At 43.8% G+C, this 26,225-nt stretch overlaps 1 protein-coding gene across 1 annotated transcript in view; it reads right to left on the bottom strand.

Moving 5' to 3' along the window:
* Positions 1-26,225, bottom strand: part of LOC121699546 (transmembrane protease serine 9-like) — a 77,765-nt gene that overhangs the window by 27,133 nt on the left and 24,407 nt on the right. The window contains exons 11-14 of the mRNA XM_042081773.1: positions 8,624-8,663; positions 6,573-6,747; positions 4,536-4,786; positions 3,947-4,047 (exon numbers count right to left, since the gene is read on the bottom strand). Of these exons, the coding sequence (XP_041937707.1) occupies positions 3,947-4,047; positions 4,536-4,786; positions 6,573-6,747; positions 8,624-8,663 (567 nt within the window). The remainder of the gene's footprint in view (positions 1-3,946; positions 4,048-4,535; positions 4,787-6,572; positions 6,748-8,623; positions 8,664-26,225) is intronic.

The raw sequence follows: 26,225 nt of genomic DNA, 5'->3' as shown, positions 1-26,225 counted from the left end.
AGTAGCCTATATTTTTCATTTAGTCAAGCAGTGACATGTGGTTTAATGCATGGGGTAACATGACGTGAGAGACAGAAAGAATATGAGCCTGTCTTTAGTAGCCTATCCCTGAATCCTGTCCCTCTCCATTTCAAATAACTTTAAAAAACCTCTGTTATTGTGATTAGGCTATAGGTCCAAATCTAAATGTTTGGGTTCAGTTTATGAAGTGTTGCTACAGCATAATACTGTGTGTTTGTTATTTATCAGGGAGGGGGGGGGGGTCGTCGGTCCAGTGGTGGGCCGGTCCAGGAGAAAATTGCCAGGGCCGAATTTTGTTCCCAGTCCGACCCTGCCTACAATAACGTCATCACCAAATACATCTTTTATTTTTAGTTGATCAACCACAAAGAGTAGCATAGGCCTACTGTGCACAGTGCACTGACGACTGTAGCAGCCCAAGGTAACCAGTTGTTGTAGATGAGAGGCAACCTCTTGTTTCAGATAGCCTGGACAACATGTTACCTGGGTGTTGCCTACGTTATTAATTAATGGTAGCCTACAATAATTAATTGATTCGTGTAACATATTAGTTGGCTCAAAGAGTAGGGAATCAGGATGGAGAGAGTCACGCGTGTGTTGCTTTTGCGGGATCGAATCCAGTTTAATGCTAGTTTTCAAAACATATATTTTGTACATGTCTTTTGTCTGAGTGGCTGTAATGTAGCTGAGCGCTCATGGCGTATGAAAAGCGACTTCAAACTGCCTAAAACAACTTGTTTGTGAATGTCTGACAACTGCTGCAGCACATGCACGCGCAAGGAAACCAGTAGGTGGAGAAACCAGAAGGCACACAACACCGGAACGATTTTAAGGCTATTTCGCATAGGCTACTCAATGGTGCTATTTCACACGCATTATAGTGACCCCCACTCACCGGGGTTAGGTGGAAGGTGTTAATAGACGATTGGCGTAGCCTACAGTGGACTAGGGCTGTCAAAATTGCTCAAAAATGACGTTCAAATATCCCCTCTAAAATAAACACATGTATTCGAATATATTGGAATATCTAGGCTATATTATTTGTTTTTAACTTTTTGTATGGTTATTGCTTGACAGGGGGGATCCCAAGCAGCTTTCAGCCATAAGGCATTTCCTAATTCACCCGACACTGATATTCAAAATGTTGAAACTATTTCGGCATAGCCTATAAGCAGTTTAATTAAATGTAATGTTAGCTGTAAACAAACGGGCTACTTGGTGAGGCTTGGCCTCACAGATGCGCTCGTGCCTTAAATGGCAATACAAATCTTCACGATAGGCCTATTAACTGACCGCCCGATTCACGTTGGCTGGGGGGCAGGGGGGGGGCCATCAGACATTTGTTCCCAAGGGTCTATGAATTGTTAATCCGGCCCTGCCCCCAACGAACGCAACTTCCCACCTCTGAGACAGCTGAAAAGAAGTCTAGAGGACTCCTAACTCACTAAGACCTACTTACTGTAGGCTGCGCAAACCACAGGCCTTTTTTTGGGCAAGCCTGCATTCGCGGCAGGCCTTCTGTTGAAGAATTTTATATAAATCCTGCGCTAACAGTAATCCTCCTACCCCCTCCCCCACCACAGCTGTGGATAGTGTGGCATGCTCACGCTTTATGTCTCCTTCTTGCAAACTAGGCCTATAGCCCAACCATTTACGTCTTCAAAAAATAACAACTTGCCAGATATGCCTTCATATCTTTGGGCTTCATTCAGCATTTTGTTCTTCCACTGGAAATGACTCTTCTACATTTGCTGCCTGCTGCATCCTTTCTGTTTGTATTGTTTAGAAAATGTTTGACGTCTTGAGTTAATGCATTAAACATTGTTTGCTGGTAACCAGCCACAAATAGCCTACAGATTCTTGCGTGCGTACATTCTCTATTCTCTCCAAAATGTGCCCGTTCTATAGGCTGGCCAAGTGCGTAATTCTGCGGCATAAAGCAGATGTATTTGTTTATTGTACAGAAAAATAAAAATAACCTGTCATAACCTGTAGGGCAAATTACGAAACCAAAACATGGGTCATAGTTGTCTAAGCCTCTGCTGTGAGGCCAAACCCATGAACAAAGACGCATTGATATCTGCAATAGTTTTTTTTTGGCGAAACAAGCTCACAGCCGAACGAGTCATAGCATTGAAGGGAGAGGCAACTGGCATGTGATCTCCCCACGGGCCAATGGTTGTACAAGTTTTCTCCTGTGCCTACGATATTTAATCCAGTGTTTTGTCAAGTTGCAAAATGCTATTCGTTTTAACGAATTTTTATGATAGTACCCTATACAAAAAGTACTTCATACTATCTTAATGGCTTTATACTCAATACTTGACCAATGGCTATTGCATCTGTCTATTGAAAGTGAAAATGTGGCATGTGATTTACTGTGTAGGCTTCATAAAATAAAATAAACAGATTGCTAATGGCCTACAAGCTGATCTGGGGTGCGTTTCCCGTACAACTACGGAGGTTAGCTTTTTACTAACAGGATGTATCGTTCAACTAACTAACATGTAAGTTACGACTGTTTCCCAAAACTGTCGTACTTACATAGTACTGTAAGTTTGGACCATGATAGTTTCCAAACTTCAGTAGTCTGGACTAAGGTGGTTAATGACGTTTAGTAGCACGTGAACGGGCACCTGCACATACTTCTGTGGCGCATTGCGTTCAGGCCGGCAGATGACAGCCGCCGTTGCCCCCATGAAAATCAAAGGCTACATATTCTCAGCTGACTCGTCAAAAAGTGCGCACCACCTTATTATTATCTGCAGGTGTGTGACTTTTACTTACGTGCACATGGCTGCAAATTGACTTTTAATTTATGTATTTTCTGCCTTGGGCAATTTAAAATATGGATGTATGGTGGTTAGAAGTGTAAATATCAATTAGAAACCTAAATATATTTATAATGATTAATTTGCAAACAAATAACTGGCGTCAGTGATGTCTTTGACATGAAGATCCCTGGAACTATGTTTCTACTAGCATTTTACCACAGGTCGAGAGGTGTAGTTGTAACTACACAACTTTACGATAGTGGTTGCGAACGTTCGTTGCTACTATGGTTTTGGGAAACACTAACGTAGTGTAACGATGCATTAGACTATGTAAGTTCCAAATATGTAATTCTGCGGCATAAAGCAGATGTATTTGTTTATTGTACAGAAAAAAAAATGACATGTCAAGCAGTCAATTGACTACATTGCAGTCAAGAAGTAGGGCAAATTAATTTACGAAACCAAAACGTGGGTCATAGTTGTCTAAGCCTCTATAGCGTAGCCTGTTAAAAACGTCGCAGAAGTCTATTATTAAGCCAGTTATTTCTCTACTGGCTCAATTATCACGCACTGTTTTGATTTGCGTAGTTGCGTTAACCCAACACTGACAATAATGTAGACAGCAAATTTCGTTTTCCGTTACCACCGTGTAGTCAAGCCTTAAGCCATACCCAAGTAGCCTAAATCGAGGTAAATCGAGCTTTTTCAGAAGGGGCGGCAGGCAGAGCGATGTACAGTGGCAGAGCGACGCACAGTGGCTGAAAGTGGTACTAAAGCTTCATGCAGCTTCACGCCGCGTAATGCGCGACTGAAGTGGCCATTTGAAAGCGATGCCCACTGTAGGGGTTATGTCACTCAGTGTCATTACAGTGTCATGTCACTCTTATGTCGATACTGTCAAGGGTTAGGGTTAGCATTGTTACCGAATAAAGACTAAATCCAGTGCACTCACACACACAGGGATGAGGACGAGAGATGGAGTCTAGAGTGGAAGAGAGAGATAGACAGAGAGAAAGAGAGGAAGGAAGAGAAGCATCTCTTTACCTGTTCTATCTGAAGATTGTTGAGAGGGAGAGAGAGAAATAGAGCGAGAGAGAGTGAGAGAAAGAAAGAGTGAGAGGAAGAGAGGTGTTAGCTATTTGTTTCCTCACCTGTTCTATCTGAACAGTGTTGGTGCAGATGTCATCAGCAGAGGAGGATGCGTTGCCACAGGCAACCACTGATGTCTGCACTTCCTTAAGAGGCTGCTCACCTGCAAAGGGGGAGAGAGAGAGAGAGAGGGATGAGGAAGAGAGAGAGGGAGAGAAAGAAAGAGGGATGAGGAAGAGAGAGAGGGAGAGAAAGAGAGAGGGATGAGGAAGAGAGAGAGGGAGAGAGAGAGAGAGAGGGATGAGGAAGAGAGAGAGGATGGAGAGATATATGGTAAAGTCAAAGAGAGGTAGAGATAAATGCATACATTGTCCAATTGTCTCGACTTTGACTTCTCAACACATTCAGTCACACACACACACACACTCTTGTTCTCTCACACACACTCACACTGACACACACACACACTCTCTCACACACACACACGTACTCTTGTTCTCTCTCACACACACACCACACACACTCTCTCTCACACACAGACACTCACACACATACTCTTGTTCTCTCTCACACACACACACACACACACACACACTCTCTCTCTCTCTCTCTCTTACACACACACACACACACACACACACACACACTAACCTGTGGTGTTGCCCCAGCCTGCAACCCAGCAGGTGGTTCCCGTGGCGATAGTGGCCCCGCCCTGCTCCACACAGATTGGCTGGATGAAGTTGGAGAGGGTGGGCTTCCTGGTTAACTGCAGCATGGCTACGTTATCGCCTGATAGGGTGCTCAGAGTGATGTTGGCCACGCCCACTGACACCTCATTGGGGTTGGAGCCGTTCTGTCTCTGGCGGCCCAGAAACACCGTCCAATTGGATGCTGAAGGAGAACTGGGGGAGGAGTTAAAGACAAATTTAATCATACTACACTGTGTCACAGTCATAATCACATAAATATTATTTGAGATTAGATTAGATTCAATCATAATCACATACATATTATTTCAGATTAGATTAGATTCATCAATATTACTTTAACTCTGACTCATCAGTTCAAATTCCTCCTTAGCGAAGTTCAGATTCAGTTCAGATTTTATGGGAGTTCAGCAGCCAGTTCAAATATTCGTAAGTTAAAATATTCGTAAGTTTAAATATTCGTAAGTTCAAATATCAAACATCTACCTCCCAATGGAGTGCAAAGCTTAGCTGTCATTACTGTTGATTTGTTCTCACATATTTCTTTAGCCATATTAGCAATATAGAGTTAATGTTACCGTTACAGTATCTAACAACAATCTACTACTGCGGTAGGCCTATAGCGGTGGCTGAAATATTTCCAAAACACAAAGACCATTATTATACTGTTATAAAAATAAAATGTGATTTTATTCCATACAGCAAAGTAAAAACAGAGGAGGTAAGACATAAAGAGGTTTCAGCAACACTAACACTAACGGTGTCAGAGATAAAGGGGTTTCAGCAACACTGACACTAACGATGTCAGACATACAGTAAAGGGGTTTCAGCAACACTAACACTAACGGTGTCAGACATACAGTAAAGGGGTTTCAGCAACATTAACACTAACGGTGTCAGACATAAAGGGGTAAAATTGTCTATGCAACAATATTTTGATTTAGTAGCTACTAACTATCGTGTAACTTAAGCAGCAATGGTGTAGACCCCTGTTTATGGGAGTTCTGATTCCTTATAAGAGTTCAGATTCCTTATAAGGACCAGTATGTAGGAAATAATGGAAAATAAATTGTAACCATTTCAAAAATTATCACCATATGTCGTCAGAGAGTAAAGAAACACGATGAATTGAAGTAATGGCTTATTTGACAACATTACTGTAACCCGTAAAACCCTGTAAAATCTGTGAAAAAATTAGTTACAGGGTGGAATCTCTTTTTATGTTCGTTATTTTTGTTTATGTTTTGAACGATTTAATTCTAGAATAGCGTATTAATAATGGGCTGGCGTGTTCTCCTATTTGGGTTGCCAGCGAAACCCAACTGTCAACAGCTGTCAGTTGTAGTCATGAACGAGTAGGCCTAGCCTACGAGAGCCAGCCAAATTTCCAAAATTGCGACGTCTTCGTCAAATGAAAAATATCAAGTCTGACGCAGAGCTGGCCATATTTCTCCACGACAGGTAGCCTAGGCTAAACTTCATCTGCATCGCTAACTTCAGCTAAATATGTTACGTTGGTTAGAGAGGTATTTTTTGTTTTCACTGTTTCCGTAATGTGTAGCTGGGTCATAGTTGGAGAAACGTTAAAGCAGCTGCAGGTCAACTAACGTTATTAGCTAAGTCTTCATTACATCTGGCAACCCAGAAGAGGCTTGCGTCTGGTAGTCTTGAGAACGTTCACCAGTGTTTTGATTTTGGCCTACAGAACGTTCGGTAACAATCCTACAAATCGCTCCTTTAAGGGAGTTCAGACTCCTGTTTATGGGAGTTCTGATTCCTTATGAGAGTTCTGATTCCTAAGGGAGTTCAGACCCCTGTTTATGGGAGTTCTGACCCTAATGGCTTCCACGTAACTCCAATTTTTCCTCAAGAATATGTGGGTGTTTGGGACTAAGTGTGTTTGTGGGTTTGTTTGTGTGTGTGTATATGTGTGTGTGTGCGTATATGTCTATAGTGTAAGTGTGTGTGTGTGTACTCCTACCTAGAGAAGCAGTTGGCTGATGTGAGGACGAGGTCCTCACTGACCAGAGTTCCTCCGCACACGTGGGCACCGCGTTCCTTACTGTGCAGACTGGCCATCCAGGGCCACACCCCCGCCACCACGTCCGATCCACCAATCAGACGCGAGTTCAGAGCCGCCCGTCCACATACCACCGCTAGGGGGGCAGGTATAATCAAACACACAGATGGGACACACACACACACACACACACACACACACACACACACACACACACACACACAGCAGAAACACACACACACACACACATACACACACAGAAAATGAAAAGAGGAAAGATGAGGATGAGAGAGAGAAAAGGAAAGGGAGATAGAGAGAAAGAGACGAAGAGAAAGGGAGAGAGAAGGGAGGAAAGGAGAAGCATCATTAACATTAGTTATACTGAGGCAGCAGACCATCCTCCCACTACAATATCTGACCAGATATCTCAGACCCCACGTACAGGGTGATGGGGTGTTGGGGTTGTTATGTGTTGGAGTGGTGGTGTGTTGGGGTGATGGTGTGTTGGGGTGGTGATGTGTTAGTGTGTTGGGGTTGTTATGTGTTAGGGTGGTGGTGTGTTGGGGTGGTGGTGTGTTGGGGTTGTTATGTGTTGGGGTGATGGTGTGTTGGGGTTGTTATGTGTTGGGGTGATGGTGTGTTGGGGTGGTGGTGTGTTGGGGTTGTTATGTGTAAGGGTGGTGGTGTGTTGGTGTGATGGTGTGTTGGGGTGATGGTGTGTTGGGGTTGTTATGTGTTAGGGTTGTTATATGTTGGGGTTGTTATGTGTTGGGGTGATGGTGTGTTGGGGTTGTTATGTGTTGGGGTGATGGTGTGTTGGGGTGGTGGTGTGTTGGGGTTGTTATGTGTTGGGGTGATGGTGTGTTGGGGTGGTGGTGTGTTGGGGTTGTTATGTGTAAGGGTGGTGGTGTGTTGGGGTGATGGTGTGTTGGTGTGTTGGGGTGATGGTGTGTTGGGGTGATGGTGTGTTGGGGTTGTTATGTGTTAGGGTTGTTATATGTTGGGGTTGTTATGTGTTGGGGTGATGGTGTGTTGGGGTTGTTATGTGTTGGGATGATGGTGTGTTGGGGTGGTGGTGTGTTGGGGTTGTTATGTGTTGGGGTGATGGTGTGTTGGTGTGTTGGGGTCATACCTGTCAACACTCCTGTTTTTCCCGGGTTTCTCCCGTATTTCAAGGTCATCTCCCAGCACCCTCCCGTTTTGTTATTTCTCCCGGAAAACTCCCGTAATTTGCATGGCCATCAAACTTCATTTTAAAATCATTGATGCATTGAGGTTGCCAGATTGTGTATGAAATACACCCTACACATACACGATCACTTAGTTTCAATTTCAACCGTTTTGTCATAGGCTAAAATATGGCAACCCAAAACCCAAATAAGGAAGCGGGTGCCAACTGCGCAACCTGAGTCTCGTCGTAAGCAAGCGGGTTAGATGAATGGCCTACTCCAGAACTAGCTGTTGTGAAATTGTTGGGAATTTAATTGATTAAAACATCACACAAACTGTTATTGAGTGTTGTTGATACACTGAACTTGTTCCCTCGGAACCAAATCTGACAGCAAGCAGCTTTGGAGTTTTGGAAGTAGGCTGCAGGCAGGCAGCTGGTGGATACTGGCATGCGTAAGGTAATGGTAAGGTAAAAGCAACGACCGAAATTAAGTTAAAATTAAGTTAAAACACGTGTATGAAACGTATTAAATATGCAAACACAGATCCGGTATAAACACTGACCCCCCCCCAAAAAAAAAAAATCTCCCGTTTTTGGAAAGCTAAATGTTGACAGGTATGGTTGGGGTGTTGGTGTGTTGGGGTTGTTATGTGTTAGGGTGGTGGGGTGTTGGGGTGATGGTGTGTAGATTTTTATGTGTTAGGGTGGTGGTGTGATGGGGTGATGGTGTGGTGGTGTGTTGGGGTGGTGGTGTGTTGGGGTTGTTATGTGTTGGGGTGTTGGTGTGTTGGGGTTGTTATGTGTTGGGGTGGTGGTGTGTTGGGGTGGTGGTGTTACTTACGGGCCACTGTGGTGGTTGCAATGGTGGTGGTGGTGATGGCAGGCAGACCAGCACAGGTGGTAGTAAGGTCTGAGTCAGTCCCACTGGAGGTGAACGTGACGAAGCCCGGCTGGTTACTGGTGATCTGAGTCTTGATCCAGCTCTCGTACTGGGAGACGCGTGCGTACACCCCCGGGAATTCTGCCAGAGCACAGTCGATACCGAAGCTCACGACGCCGGACTGGACCCACCTGTTATTCTGCTTACTCACCATCGGACCACCAGAGTCTCCCTGGGAAACGGGTCAGAACGGACTAGTGTTACCATCCCATAATGCCAAAAACCCAGTTACAGGCTCACCTGACACAGGTAAACTCACAGACATCATCATCTGAAAATGGATTTTTCCTCATCAACCGACACACAGCACTCCACAAAAAAGCAGATGTTTAGAGTGTTGTGTAAATTCATTAAAAAAATAAAAGAACTATCCCATTTACATTCAGTATTCAGTAGTAGTATTTAAGGGCTCACTTAACACAGAGAAACTCTCACATTATCATCTGACACAGCTAAATAGTTACTGGCTCACCTGACACAGGTCAACTAACCTGATACAGTACGTAAATAGTCACATGATCCTCTGACACAGGTAAACTCTCGCATGATCACCTGACACAGGTAAACTCTCACATGATCCTCTGACACAGGTAAACTCTCACATGATCATTTGACACAGGTAAACTCTCACATGATCACCTGACAAACTCTCACATGATCACCTGACACAGGTAAACTCTCACATGATCATCTGACACAGACAAACTCTCACATGATCATCTGACACAGCTAAATAGTTACGGGCTCACCTGACACAGGTAAACTAACCTGATACAGGTACGTAAATAGTCACATGATCACCTGACACAGGTAAACTCTCACATGATCACCTGACACAGGTAAACTCTCACATGATCACCTGACACAGGTAAACTCTCACATGATCACCTGACACAGGTGAGCCCTTTCCTACCCACTTGCCCTCTGCTTGCACGTGTAGATAGTAAGGGTCATCCGAAAGCAATTACTGTAAAGTGGTAGCGTGTCATAAACCCTCCAAGTCCAAGTGAACACCGATGGTGACTTGTTGAGGGTGTGTGTCAATTAATGCCACACGTCATGGAGAATGCTTCATAGAAATATTAGTTCTACATGAATATGTCAAATCCATGGTTCTGTCACAACCTGTTCTGCTAGGGAGAGTGCATGCCGTCTACGTTCTAATACCCTACGTTCTAATACCCTATGTTCTAACACCCTATGTTCTAACACCCTATGTTCTAACACCCTACCTACATTCTAATAAAGGGAACTCCATTTAGTCTCCAGCGCACTCCATAAGGAGCGGGTAGAGACTGGTTTTGGAAAGCCCTTAAACTCTCACATCTCCTAATACAGATAAACAGTCACATGATCAACTAATACAGGTAAATAGTCACATGATCACCTGACACAGGTAAATAGTCACATGATCAGGGCTGCCAACTTTTCAAAAAACCTTGGAGTGAGATTTGGTGGGGCCAACCAAAATTTTGCTGCGGAAATGTTTGTTTGGCTCATTCAGCATTATACCGTACAGTAAAAAAAACATCAGTGGTTCTCAGGTGTAGGGACCAGGCATGGATGGATTATGAACTTTCGGGCCCCTGGGCCCACATGTATTAAGGGCTCTCCACTAATTGTCGCATATGTGGAAGGGTGGTTTAGGGGTCCTCCCCCAGAATTTTTTTCATTTGTTTGATGTGATTTCCTGTATTCTGGTGCATTTTGGTAGCTTAGAAATCTAGACACACCCTAGCGGCAGAAAATTACATTTGCTTCCAGGGCTAGTCTAGCAACTCTCCGTTGGCTTGTGAGCTCGAAAAATTAAACTTCTATCAGGTCAATCAAATCGTCTATAGAGTCGTTAGGCGGGCTTAACATAATGATTGATGGCAGAGTTGCAACGGTTTGGCTTGAATTCCCTGCTACTTGAAAACAAAGAAGATGGATATTGCTGTTGGCCAACAGTGTGACACGAGTTAAGCTTGTTTTGAGATGGCAAAAGTTTGAACTAGCCAACTAGCTCCGCTGGTGGGAAAACGCATGGGACTCAGTGCTGTCCTATTGCGTGCAGAAGGAATTTGAAAGACAACCGATTATCCCACCCCTCGGACTGAGCACTGCGAACGGTGAGTGCCCAGACCCTACATTTTAATGTGGGTCTGGCTCGTCAGGCTAGCATTTTGGGGATGGCCAATACTAAATTCAATCAGATTCATAGCCTACATCCTGATGTGTTGATATTGAGGCAATGATTCCATGCAAAGGCTTTGGCTGCAGGGCCCCCTGACACCTTGGTCCCCTGGGTCTGGGCCCGGAAGGCCTGTGCAGTAATCCATCCCTGGGACCAGGGTCCCAGAGTTAAATGAACATTGGTATCAAAGGGATCTAGCCTACTACTAGGACCATGGGCGTCGGAGGCATTGTGAAAGTGGGTGGGACAGTTCAGAGGGGGGGTATGGGGGTCCTCCTCCAGAAAATTTTTTTTGGACTAGATGCAATTCCTGAATTCTGGTACATTCCTGAATTCTGGTACATTTTAACAGGTTATTTAGATACTTTTATATAACAAAATAAAGTAGGGCTGTCAAAATAACTGATTCATTTCGATTCATTAATTTGAGAAAAAATAACTGATTAAAAAAATTAGTGCAGATTAATCGATTCCATATGACCTTTGACCCCGAGCCGTTCAAGTCAGTAAAAATTAGACTGTAAAATGAAAGAGAGAGAAGAAAACATGCTGCCTGGATCATTGATTGGAACATTTACTTTTAAAAAACGGCCTGATGGTGTTGATAAAAAATAAAGTGTTGAAAATAAAGTCCTCTGCAATGTCTGCAGCAAGGAATTTGCATATCACTGGAGTTCATCAACTCTATAGTCGCACATCAATGCAAAGAAATAAGTGTTGACATTAACACACAGGGGAGTTTTAATTTATTTTCATTGTGTCCCCTAGGTTATATCTGTGGCCTGAAATGCCTTGTATGCGAACATATGGTAATGGTAATGGCCATAGCCTATAGCCTACATGCTATTCCTTTTTCAGGATGTACCCATATCTGCATGATGTGAATGTTTGCATATGGCTTATGTCAGGCTTTATATCAATATTTGTGTCTTGTTATTTGATTTTCTTCATATTTTTGCATTAATGTCACTAGGAAGCATGCCAATATAAATATATTCATTTATCTGTAATGGGATTGGCTGGAACCTGACAATATAAGAACCATGATAGTGGGATAATCTATGGCTGAGCAATTTACAAAAATGTATGTAGGCCTACTGACAAATAGTTTACATTAGAATACATATACAATACATACAATACATTTCGCCCCAATGAGGCTATGTAGAAATGTGTTGCAATTTCAAAACCGGATTACTTAGGAACCACTAATTGCACAAAGGCATGTTTTATATTCTCGTATTCGGTACGGTTTGCTGTTTATTGTGATATTGAGTTTGCCACGTGTTGTGTGAAGGGTTAGTGAAATATTAAACCGAGAGTAATGGGTGAGCACTGTGTGCAAAATGCAAATATGATTAGCCTAAATTGCACGCCGGTTCAATGTTAATTTTCTCGCGAACCATATATCACAGCAACTTGGCGCTAATAATAGCTTAGATTCCGCACGTTCACCTGATGTGTGATATCATATGTATAGGTTTAGTTTAGTTGAACCTCATCTGCCAGGTATTTGACCTACCAGGTTGACACTTCAGCGTGAAAAATACTCAATAAATACTCACAGCATACCTGAAGCCGGGGAAATGCGGGGGGAATGCGCCTGGGACGGCTTCTGAAGTAGCATCGCAAATGAGAGAAAATGTATAAAATTCCACAGACAGGGGGTGCTCTTGAACCCTCTCACCGTCTCTGAAAGCATAACCGTGGCTCAGCAGGTAGATCTATTAGGGGTTTGCACGGACGTCACGTTCTGGCCGGTAACCATGGCAACCCAGCACGCGCGGCCATATTGGCGATACTCAGTGAATGAAGTACATTGGAGTATTATGCACTTTGGATATCTTACGTGATTGTAGCCGTGTCTAAACAACAGAAAAGCTCATCAAAATGCGTGTAAGATGCAAAGGCATATATGGCAGGACTTGGACCACAAGAAAATGCGCGATATTTCGAGAAATGACGGATTATTGGCAGCGCAGATCCATATGAGTTGGGTGAGGAAGACGAAGTACCAAGTTCAACCACAAGCGCCCCCCTTCCTCTGATAACTTCTGGCATTATTCTCCTTTCACCCTGGTTTTTTAATAACTTTTGGAAGTCGATACCTACACCAGATGTTTTTCTCAGTCTGACCTATTGGTACAACCTAAAACATGGCAAAAATTAACCATTTTCCTTGACGATGTTAGGGATTTACTTCAGTGCCTAATGCTTTCTAATGAAGCGAGTATCTCCAATATGGCGACGTCCAGATCTGATGACACGCCGTGCAAACCCCTAATAGATAGGCTAAACTCATTTTTCAGGCATCTGACCGACCGGGTTGACACTTCAGCGTGAGAAATCGGGGGTGTGGCGTGTGAGTGTGTGAAACTAATCAAATGCGTGTGTCTCACGGCCAATGCGTGAGAGTTGGCACCTATGCACAGGTAAATAGTCACATGATCATGATCACCTAATACAGGTAAACTCTCATATGATCACCTAATACAGGTAAATAGTCACATGATCATGATCACCTAATACAGGTAAACTCTCATATGATCACCTGACACAGGTAAATAGTTACAGGCTCTCCTGATACAGGTAAACTCTCATAGTCACATGATCATGATCCCCTAATATAGGTAAATAGTCACATGATCATGATCACCTAATACAGGTAAACTCTCACATGATCACCTGACACAGGTAAATAGTGTAAATAGTCACATGATCACCTGACACAGGTAAACAGTCACATGATCACCTGACACAGGTAAACAGTCATATGATCACCTGACACAGGTAAACAGTCACATGATCACCTGACACAGGTAAATAGTCACATGATCACCTGACAGGAGTCCTTGCCTCCCTCGTCCCTCCCGGCACAGATCATGTTGTCTGTGATGCTGATGTTCTGCACGCTGTACTTGCAGAAGCACTTCCTGTTTCCCACGACGGGCACCTCCACTTCCTGTAGCGTCTGGGGTGAGGGGAGGGGCACTAGGGGAGACAGCGACCAATCAAAGTGTGTCTTACACCAAAGAGACACTATAAATATGTTGCATTTGACAAGAATAGAGATGCTAAAGCAAGTGTCCATTGTGGTAATGAACAGTGTGTCACAAGGGCTGTTTTTAATGCAGGAACTGGAGCTGATAGTTTTCGGGACCTGGGCCACTTGTTTGCTTTTCTACACTCAACACAGTTGAGTGTGTGTGTGTGTTGAGTGTGTGTGTGTGTGTGTGTGTGTGTGTGTGTGTGTGTGTGTGTGTGTGCTCACCTCCTGATACAATCGTGTCCCAGCCAGTCACCCAGCTGTCAGTGCCCCTGTGGAGGGTGTGTGTGTGTGTGTGTGTAAATGAGTGTCTGTGTTGAGTGTGTGTGTGTGTGTGTGTGTGTGTGTGTGTGTGTGTGTGTGTCGGTGTTGTGTGTGTGTTGAGTGTGTGTGTGTGAGTGTGTGTCGGTGTTGTGTGTGTGTGTGTGTGTGTGTGTAAGTGTGTGTGTGTGTGGGTCTGTGTTGAGTGTGTGTGTGTTGAGTGTGTGTGTGTGTGTGTGTGTGTGTGTGTGTGTGTGTTTGTGTGTGTGTTGAGTGTGTGTGTGTGTTGAGTGTGTGTGTGTGTGTGTGTGTGTGTGTGTGTGTGTGTGTGTGTGTGTTGAGTATGTGTGTGTGTGTGTGCTCACCTTCTGATCTAATCGTGCCCCAGCCGGTTACCCAGCTGTCCGTGCCCCTGTTGAAAGTGCTGCTGGCCGCTGCCAGGCAGACGGGGCGGATGTAGTTGGTGAAGCTGACGGAGGAGGACAGTTGGAGGAGGGCGATGTCGTTATCACTGGTTGACTCGTTGTATTTGGGATGTCTGATGACCTGAGTGACGGTACTGGAGACCTCGTTGGCGTTGCTGCCCTGCTGAGTCTGCCGTCCGAGGAAGATGACCAGGCCAGAGGTGCTGGTGCTGCAGAGGAATAGGCGTCCACCAGTAAACAACTCAGATCATAAACAACTCATATCATAAACATAAACAACTCAGATCATAAACAACTCATACCATACACATAAACACTATTCACTATTTTTAACCATCTCAAAAATGCATGGCCATTTTCAAGTGTCTGTAAAACACCTACATCTAAAATATTGTGTTTACGTTTATGACGCTTCAGCCCAAACTTAGAGCGACTTCCAATGTCATCACTAAACAATACATGAACAGGTGTCAGTAGGGATGTAACTGTTGTGGATTTTATGTAAGTTTCATGATAGGATATTTTGTAGTTTACTAAAAGATGTTCTGTACATTGGGAAAACGGTCTGAGGGTGATGTGGTAAAACAGCAGGGGAGAAGTTTAGCCAAAGGCATGCCCATATAAGGGCATAGAGGCCTGGTCAGCCTTAGCATCTGTTCAGCACATATGAGGTAATGAATACTGAAGCTCTGTTCTAGTCTGAGTTAACAAAAACAAGTGATGCTACTAAAAAAGGGGTATATAAGCTGTGTAAAGACAGAATGCTGGTAGCTGGCTTCATGAACCTATGCTCTGTATTGGATTAAAGCTCCACCTTCTGCAGTATCCTGTTGCTTTGTCACAATTCTTCTGAGTTTGGATCAGTTAATTTTAATTCGACACCACATAACGATTACCGGTATAATGGTAAACCGTGATAAAAATGTTGACGATAACAATTACCGTTTTCATTTCAAATATCATGATTATTACGGTTGATTACCACGGTGTGGAAACCCTGTGTTTAATCCTTCCCAGCTTCATGCGAGCCTGCTTTTGACATACAGTAGGCCTGGTACAATGAAACAAAACTGGTATCCTACTGATTCTGTTATCTACTTGATGGATTTGCCCGTGATTCGGATTTGGCTTCACCGCAAAACATGCACTGTATCATGTAGCCACTCTGCGTGTTTTTATGTTTGTGTACATTAAATTCATTCCACTCATGTTATCAGGAGAATACCGTATCCTAGTCAAGTTTTATTTTGAACACTTACTTTGGTCTCACTCAATGGATCCATATAACAGAAATAGCAAACTCCAAGTCCTATATTTTGTAATGTAGTAAATGCTGTCACACTTTTTGAAACTATTTCAGCTTATGTAGGCCTATTAGTGCTTTCTGAACATATTGAACACACTTTTAAAAATACCGCGATAATACCGAAAACCGTGATAATTTTGGTCACTCTAACCGTGAGATGAAATTTTCATACCGTTACATCCCTAGGTGTCAGGGTGCGAGAGCTTTTGATGTATTCATGTGTGTGTGTTTGTGTGTGTGTGTGTGTGTCTGTGTGTGTGTGTGTGTGTGTGTCTGTGTGTGAGCGTGTGTGTGTGTGTATGTGTCTTTGTGTGTGTGTGTCCGTGTGTGTGTCTGTGCGTGCGTGCGTGTGTGTGTGTGTATGTGTGTGTGCGTGCGTGTGTGTACCCGTGCGTGTGCGTGTATGTGCGCGTGTGTGTGTGTGTGTGCGTGTGTGTTTGTGTGTGTGTGTGTGCGTTCACACTCTCACCTGGAAAAGCAGTGGGCGGCGGTCAGAACCCAGTCCTTGTTGATGAGGGACCCTCCGCAGAAGTGCCTTCCATTACTTGTCAGACTGGCCTGCCATGGCCACGCCCCCGCTGGTGCGTTCTCTCCGCCCACGATGCGCGTGTTGCGTGTGTTGAGAGGGGCCTGGCCACACACTGGACACAAGGAGACCAATCAGACACAGTGTGTGTGTGTGTATGGTGTGTCTGTGGTGTGTGTATTAGTGTGTGTGTGTGTGTGTGGGGTGTGTGAGAGTGTGTGTGTGTGTGTGTATGAGTGTGTTGGAATGTGTGTGTGTGTGTGTGTGTGGTGTGTGTATGAGTGTGTGAGTGTGTGTATGTGCATATGTGTGTGTGTGTGTGAGTGTGTTGGAATGTGTGTGTGTGTGTGTGTGAATGTGTGTGTGTGTGTGTGTGTGTGTGTGTGTATGAGTGTGTTTGAATGTGTGTGTGTGTGGTGTGTGTATGAGTGTATGTGCATATGTGTGTGTGTGTGTGTGTGTGTGGAACTCACCATCCAGCTGTGAGAGGCATCCTGAAAGACAAAGTAATCAGAGTCAGTCATGAACATCCTCATACTACATCAGAACCAGCCAATCAGCTCCTACTACACTCAGAACCAGCCAATCAGCTCATACTACACTCAGAACCAGCCAATCAGCTCATTCTATACTCAGAATTAGCAATTGGACAATATAACAGTTTCTGTAAATATTTCCGCCTTGTAAAAGCAGGTGTGCGGTTAAATGCGTCAATAAGAGAACCTTTCAAAGGCAACAGAATGGCTATTTAGAGCACCAGGTTTGCGTCTTTGTGCTACCAAACGCAACATTAACTTCCGTTGGCCTTTCGAATGTTTCACTTTCATGCCATCCACTAGACTTTCCTACTTGCTAGATTTGACCAATCCTCTGCCCACGTGCACAAGTAGTTTGAGTAGAACTGCTCTTTATTATCTTCCTGCTTGTTGATATTATGTATTGTATTATTTCATGATCGCTAAACATTTGATTCCTTTTAATGTTATCAGTCATCAGTTACAGTGATTGTCAAAAGTGTTGGCACCCATGCTAAAGTTGACTAAAAAGAGGAATACAGTATAAAATCATCTTTTGGAAATTGATCTTAATGCCTTAATTTAAAAAATGAAGCAATATCCAACCTTTAAGGACACCATTTTTTTTTTAATTTTTTTTTTTTGTAAAATAAATAAATAAATAAATAAATAAATAAATGTTCTTCCTTAAAAAAACAGGGGTCATTGGCACCCCTATGTTAAATTGCCATAGAGGCAGATTTTTATTTTTAAAGGCCAGTTATTTCATGGATCCAGGATACTATGCACCCTAATAAAGTTCCCTTGGCCTTTGGAATTAAAATAGCCCCACATCATCACATACCCTTCACCATACCTAGAGATTGGCATGGTTTTATTTCAGTTAGCCTATTAGCTGGTTTGATTAGCATTGAGCTCAATGAGCATCATTCCAAAGGCCAAGTGTTTCGCCTGTGCCTCTGCATAGAGTGCGTGGTGGCCAGGTGTGTCGCATAACGTCCGAATTGGTCGGCGGAGAAGCTTGGTGTGAGTCCCTGTAACTCTGGGAAACAGGTTAGCTGGGGCTAATGCTAGGGCTAATGCAACACCTCACTCGGAAGATGTCCAATCTCGCTCTGAGGAAAACTAAGAAATTGCGCCTTTGTTTGAAATGACCGTTACTCTAATGTAATGTAATAGCACTCCGAAACCATTGTGTGCATTAAGTTGAATTTTGGAAATGAGCATATTGAGGCAAGAAGAATGTGATTAGAAGGTATTACTTTATAATAAGGTGCCATAATAAATAGCAAACTATAGTCATTATCTAACCCTTAATATTTGTAAATTGTTACTGAAATATCTATTTGGCACAAGTGAATAGTTTTCTGTCTTTATTGCCCCCACAATCCAAACACCCACCAACCCAATACTCACACAATCCAAACACCCACCTCCCCAACACTCACACACAATCTCTACACAGCCCACCTCCCCAACACTCACACACAATCCAAACACCCACCTCCCCAACACTCACACAATCCAAACACCCACCTCCCCAACACTCACACACAATCCAAACACCCACCTCCCCAACACTAACACACAATCTCTACACAGCCCACCTCCCCAACACTCACACACAATCCAAACAGCCACCTCCCCAACACTCACACACAATCCAAACAGCCACCTCCCCCAACACTCACACACAATCTCTACACAGCCCAAGCCCCAACACTCACACACAATCTCTACACAACCCACCTCCCCAACACTAACACACAATCTCTACACAGCCCAAGCCACAACCCACCTCCCCAACACTAACACACAATCTCTACACAGCCCAAGCCCCAACACTCACACACAATCTCTACACAGCCCAAGCCCAAACACTCACACACAATCTCTACACAGCCCAAGCCCCAACACTAACACACAATCTCTACACAACCCACCTCCCCAACACTAACACACAATCTCTACACAGCCCAAGCCCCAACACTCACACACAATCCAAACACCCACCTCCCCAACACTCACACACAATCTCTACACAACCCACCTCCCCAACACTAACACACAATCTCTACACAGCCCAAGCCCCAACACTCACACACAATCCAAACACCCACCTCCCCAACACTCACACACAATCCAAACACCCACCTCCCCAACACTCACACACAATCTCTACACAACCCACCTCCCCAACACTAACACACAATCTCTACACAACCCACCTCCCCAACACTCACACACAATCTCTACACAGCCCAAGCCCCAACACTCACACACAATCCAAACACCCACCTCCCCCAACACTCACACAATCCAAACACCCACCTCCCCAACACTCACACACAATCTCTACACAGCCTAACCCACCACCCCAACACTAACACACAATCTCTACACAGCCCAAGCCCCAACACTCACACACAATCCAAACACCCACCTCCCCCAACACTCACACAATCCAAACACCCACCTCCCCAACACTAACACACAATCTCTACACAGCCTATGCCACAACCCACCTCCCACCACCCCAACACTAACACACAATCTCTACACAGCCCAAGCCACAACACTAACACACAATCTCTACACCGCCCAAGCCCCAACACTCACACACAATCTCTACACAGCCCAAGCCACAACCCACCTCCCCAACACTCACACACAATCTCTACACAGCCCAAGCCCCAACACTCACACACAATCTCTACACAGCCCAAGCCCCAACACTCACACACAATCTCTACACAGCCCAAGCCACAACCCACCTCCCCAACACTAACACACAATCTCTACACAGCCCAAGCCACAACCCACCTCCCCAACACTAACACACAATCTCTACACAGCCCAAGCCCCAACACTAACACACAATCTCTACACAGCCCAAGCCCCAACACTCACACACAATCTCTACACAGCCCAAGCCACAACCCACCTCCCCAACACTAACACACAATCTCTACACAGCCCAAGCCCCAACACTCACACACAATCTCTACACAGCCCAAGCCACAACCCACCTCCCCAACACTAACACACAATCTCTACACAGCCCAAGCCACAACCCACCTCCCCAACACTAACACACAATCTCTACACAGCCCAAGCCCCAACACTCACACACAATCTCTACACAGCCCAAGCCCCAACACTCACACACAATCTCTACACAGCCCAAGCCCCAACACTAACACACAATCTCTACACAACCCACCTCCCCAACACTAACACACAATCTCTACACAGCCCAAGCCCCAACACTCACACACAATCCAAACACCCACCTCCCCAACACTCACACACAATCTCTACACAACCCACCTCCCCAACACTAACACACAATCTCTACACAGCCCAAGCCCCAACACTCACACACAATCCAAACACCCACCTCCCCAACACTCACACACAATCCAAACACCCACCTCCCCAACACTCACACACAATCTCTACACAACCCACCTCCCCAACACTAACACACAATCTCTACACAACCCACCTCCCCAACACTCACACACAATCTCTACACAGCCCAAGCCCCAACACTCACACACAATCCAAACACCCACCTCCCCCAACACTCACACAATCCAAACACCCACCTCCCCAACACTCACACACAATCTCTACACAGCCTAACCCACCAACCCAACACTAACACACAATCTCTACACAGCCCAAGCCCCAACACTCACACACAATCCAAACACCCACCTCCCCCAACACTCACACAATCCAAACACCCACCTCCCCAACACTAACACACAATCTCTACACAGCCTATGCCACAACCCACCTCCCACCACCCCAACACTAACACACAATCTCTACACAGCCCAAGCCACAACACTAACACACAATCTCTACACAGCCCAAGCCCCAACACTCACACACAATCTCTACACAGCCCAAGCCACAACCCACCTCCCCAACACTCACACACAATCTCTACACAGCCCAAGCCCCAACACTCACACACAATCTCTACACAGCCCAAGCCCCAACACTCACACACAATCTCTACACAGCCCAAGCCACAACCCACCTCCCCAACACTAACACACAATCTCTACACAGCCCAAGCCACAACCCACCTCCCCAACACTAACACACAATCGCTACACAGCCCAAGCCCCAACACTAACACACAATCTCTACACAGCCCAAGCCCCAACACTCACACACAATCTCTACACAGCCCAAGCCACAACCCACCTCCCCAACACTAACACACAATCTCTACACAGCCCAAGCCCCAACACTCACACACAATCTCTACACAGTCCAAGCCACAACCCACCTCCCCAACACTCACACACAATCTCTACATAGCCCAAACCACAACCCACCTCCCCAACACTCACACACAATCTCTACACAGCCCAAACCACAACCCACCTCCCCAACACTCACACACAATCTCTACACAGCCCAAACCACAACCCACCTCCCCAATCCCTCAATGATCTCTCCCAAATGTCCAATATGCACTTTACATCTGTACAAACACAACTTCATTGCATTTTTTACACCAGTAACTATGGTGTAACTATTAACTTGTGCCAAAGGGATAGGTAATGACTAGTTTGCTATTTATAAAGTGTTACCTAGTTGTTTACTCAGTTCCAAAGAAATACACGTTTATGCCTGATTATGCCTGTGTGTGTGTGTGTGTGTGTGTGTGTGTGTGAGAGAGAGAGAGAGAGAGAGAGAGAGAGACAGAGAGAGAAATACACGTTCATGCCTGATTAGCAATTATGTTTGCGTGCCTTATTTTTTGGACATTGGAAATGGGCTTCAATGGCCTCTTGGCCAGCAAATCCCAAATTTGACTAAGGTTCATATGGGTGTTCTGCAAAAACTGCTGTTGAAATTCATTACAAAAAATCTGTGTATACTTTGTTTGGGATTTGCACATGTCCACACGCACATGAACATGCAACCTGCTCCTGCACACACCAACACCACTGACTACTGACACACACCTCCCTCAACACACCAACACCACTGACTACTGACCACACGCATCACACCTCCCTCAACACACCAACACCACTGACTACTGACCCGACTGTCCCTACTGTCCGACCCTTTTGCATTGGAATTTAAGTAAATAAACCATCGTGGTATTGGTATGCTACCACACCTCATTTCCCCTTCTCTTTGTTGTGACTCCATTGAGGCCTTGACAGAAACTTGCCTGAACCAGCCTCCTCCCTGAAACTTGTCTTGCTGCTTTCCATATCAGAAACCTGTCCCTGAGAAACCCTGCTGACAGGTGGCAGGAACAGTGGCTTTGGTTTCTTGATGGAGGAGGTCACATACTGGGACACACACACACACACACACGCCTGCCCAATCTGTGTAGGGTGGAAGACAGAACCGGAAGTTCTCGGTTAGACTGGACCATTAAACGCTTGCACTGCATACCGTGCCTTTTATATAAGGCCCTGAGTAAAAGTGCAAAAACGGGTCATATTGAGGGTCTTGTAAACTATTGTTTTGTATCCATATGGCAACAATCATTATTTTGTCTGCAAATACAGTACTTTATTAATGTTGAGCCAATATTTGAGGAATTAAGGATAAAACAAGGTGTGATTGCATTTTTTGATAATCTTCACAGGAGTGGTATGTGAGGTAGCTAGTAGGAACACGAAAATCAACATGGGAATAGTTCAGTTTATGGTCATTTTGTGTATAAAGTGCCAATGATGTACCATGTTTCATTCATACTTAAATACACTTACTTGGTTACATTGTATACCTGTGGGTTTTCATTCTTGGCCCTGAGGCAAAACAATAATTTTGACTCAATTTATTTAACTATGGCACAACATTGGCGCTTATTGTACACTAATTGCCCATACACTGAGCTACTTTCACATAGATTTCAAGTGCCTACTAGCTACAACACATACCGTTTTAATCCTATGAAAATGAATCTTCGAGGCCATTGTACGAGGAGAGCTCATATATTGATACAACATTAATCAAATATAGTATGTAAATAATGACCGATACCAAATGTGTACAAAACAAGTTTATACCTTAATGTCACTCTTTTTGCACTTGTTTCCAAATCTAGGGCCTTGTAGAAAACCAATGAGAATGCCGTACAAACTTTTAATGGTTCAGTCATACAGAGAACATGTTTCTCTTCCACCCTATAAAGTTTGGGCTGCCTATGAATAATACTTTTCATTATTATTGCCCAAACAGTGTGATGTTCAGGGCTGAAAATAATATGAAGCCATAGGAACAGAAGTATTTTACAGGCCTTGGTTTTGGGACCCATTATTGATATAGACCAGGATTGAACAAAAGATGGTTCAGCAACAACCTTGGGGATCAATAAAGTATCTATCTATCTATCTATCTATCTATCTATCTACATACTTTATCTGATATGGGGGCCTGAGACTTTGCTGAGTTGCTGGAAACAAGTTACCAATTGAATAAGAATGTGAGTGTCTGTTTGGTTCTGTAGAGGGAAGTCATTGATTAACTCTGCAGAAGGAGGTCATAGACTAACTAAGCCATTGACTAAGCTGTCCAGGTGCTCTTAAGTCTAAGTCATTAATAGTAGCATACAGTTATCCAACATAATCATATATTTTGAAGCACACAGACATGAATGCGGAAAATGTCGACCGCTGGCCCTGCCGGTGAAACGTATAAGGCTGACCCTGGTTTTGCAACATTGTGAAGAACAGCCTTCACACTACTCCATCACCAACAGTATGGTACTGACCAGTAGAAATTATGACTCTGATAGATCCTGGTGTCGATGCCATAGTGTGTGTGTGTGTGTGTGTGTGTCTTACCTCTGGCCAGTAGAATGACTGCTGTAAGGACTCTGGTAGCTCCTAGTGTTGATGCCATGGTGTGTGTGCTACAGAGCTGCTGCTCCAGCATTTTAATACACCTGTGCTGACACACCCACTTCACCTGTACCTGAGCACACACACACACACGCCCACAGACATCTGTGAGGAATGTTCAGGTACTAGTTTATTCACCACATGTGACGTTTCAGGACACACTGCCCTTCCTCAGACATAAGACAGGTACCTAGCAGCCCCTACTTATACACACTGCCCTTCCTCAGACATAAGACGTGTTTGTGTTTAATCATTATTTTTTGCCTACAGGCATGCATACATGTAGATGAGAATAATTTCTTATTTCTTAATAATCATTAACAAACCCATTCTAACTGATCTTATAAACCATAGACAATTCCTTAACAACTGTTAAATAATGGAAATAGTATTTCATTAACAAATTATTATTGCATAATGTATTATTAAAAACAATTTATAAACATATTTTAATATAGGCTTATTTACTATGAACAATATTACCATGTATAACTGTGTGTAACTGTGTAAGCTAAAACAGTGTGTTAAATATAAGTGAGCTAAAACAAACAGTGTGTTAAATATGAGTGAGCTATAACAGCATGTTAAATATGAGTGAGCTAAAACAAACATTGTGTTAAATATGAGTGAGCTAAAACAGTGTGTTAAATATGAGTGAGCTAAAACAGACAGCGTGTTAAATATGAGTGAGCTATAACAGTGTGTTAAATATGAGTGAGCTATAACAGCGTGTTAAATATGAGTGAGCTAAAACAAACAGCGTGTTTAATATGAGTGAGCTAAAACAGCGTGTTAAATATGAGTGAGCTAAAACAAACATTGTGTTAAATATGAGTGAGCTAAAACAGTGTGTTAAATATGAGTGAGCTAAAACAGACAGCGTGTTAAATATGAGTGAGCTATAACAGTGTGTTAAATATGAGTGAGCTATAACAGCGTGTTAAATATGAGTGAGCTAAAACAAACAGCGTGTTTAATATGAGTGAGCTAAAACAGCGTGTTAAATATGAGTGAGCTAAAACAAACATCATGTTAAATATGAGTGAGTTATAACAGCATGTTAAATATGAGTGCGCTATAACGTCGTGTGGACGGGAGGACCAAAAAATATATCTGAAATGATTCGGGTACGTGTGTACAGGGAATGAAGCTGATGACTTTGACAAAGCAGGACATATTGGACAAGGCCGAGGTGTTACTTATGACATTAAATAAAGTTTTGATTCTGTCACACTTAAATTCGACAGACATCTTGTAACACCTGTGCTTGCCCAAATATTTCATGTAAAAATGGCTGCTTTAGAAAAGGTCTATTCTAATATCATTCCTGATTTCATTCATAATAATTAATGTATGCATTCATACCGTGTACTATTAATAACAACCACAACAACCGGAGAGCAGTAAAATATGTTTTAATTGCTTAAAATAAACACACACACACAAAACCATTACACCTTACCATTAGAGATCATGGGATATGTTCAACAGAAACACAAAACAACAATATTGCAATTTCCTACGTAAACAAGAAGAAAGGTAAGACAGACATTGTCGTGTTCGTTGTGTTTTCTAACATGTTCAAGAAGAAAGGTAAGACAGACATTGTCGTGTTCGTCATGTTTTCTAACATGTTCAAGAAGAAAGGTAAGACAGACATTGTTGTGTTCGTCGTGTTTTCTAACATGTTCAAAGGGCTGCCTCACTTACATGCAGAACAGCACAGTCAACGTCACAGACAAAAATTGACATTTTTTATCTAAAACTAACTGCAACTGTACATAAAATTGAACATTTTCATTGCAATAAATAACAACTATTGGTTTAAAGTGCTAACATCAAACCAGAGGACCTGTGGTCACTTGCAGTGCAGATGGCCAGTCACGTACAGAACTCATGTCCAGTTACTTCAATGAGCTGACAGTGCTTCCTTCACAACGCTGATCCCTAATGAGCTGACAGTGCTTCCTTCACAGCGCTGATCCCTGATAGCTGCATGGCTGCATGTAAATGTTCAGATTGGGTTCTTTGGTGCTTTGGATGGTTGATGGTCACAGACTGCAGTTGGGCCTGCTGGTCAGGTTGATGGTTACAGACTGCAGTTGGGCCTGCTGGTCAGGTTGATGGTTACAGACTGCAGTTGGGCCTGCTGGTCAGACAAGTCAAGTGCAAGTAACAGCATCCGACCCCCCCCCCCCCACTTCATTTAGGCTCATCTAGTAGCTCCCCCCTTCATTAGAGCACGACCTTTGACCTCCCATCAGTGGGATGACACTTCAAACAGCTGAGCCACGACAGAGGAAAAAGAGCTTTGAAAGAAGAAGTAGAACACGTATGCAGTTTAAGGCATAAATA

Source organism: Alosa sapidissima, chromosome 24, assembly GCF_018492685.1.
Source record: "Alosa sapidissima isolate fAloSap1 chromosome 24, fAloSap1.pri, whole genome shotgun sequence".
Lineage (NCBI taxonomy): Eukaryota > Metazoa > Chordata > Actinopteri > Clupeiformes > Clupeidae > Alosa > Alosa sapidissima.
This window is presented reverse-complemented; position numbering and strand designations above follow the sequence as displayed.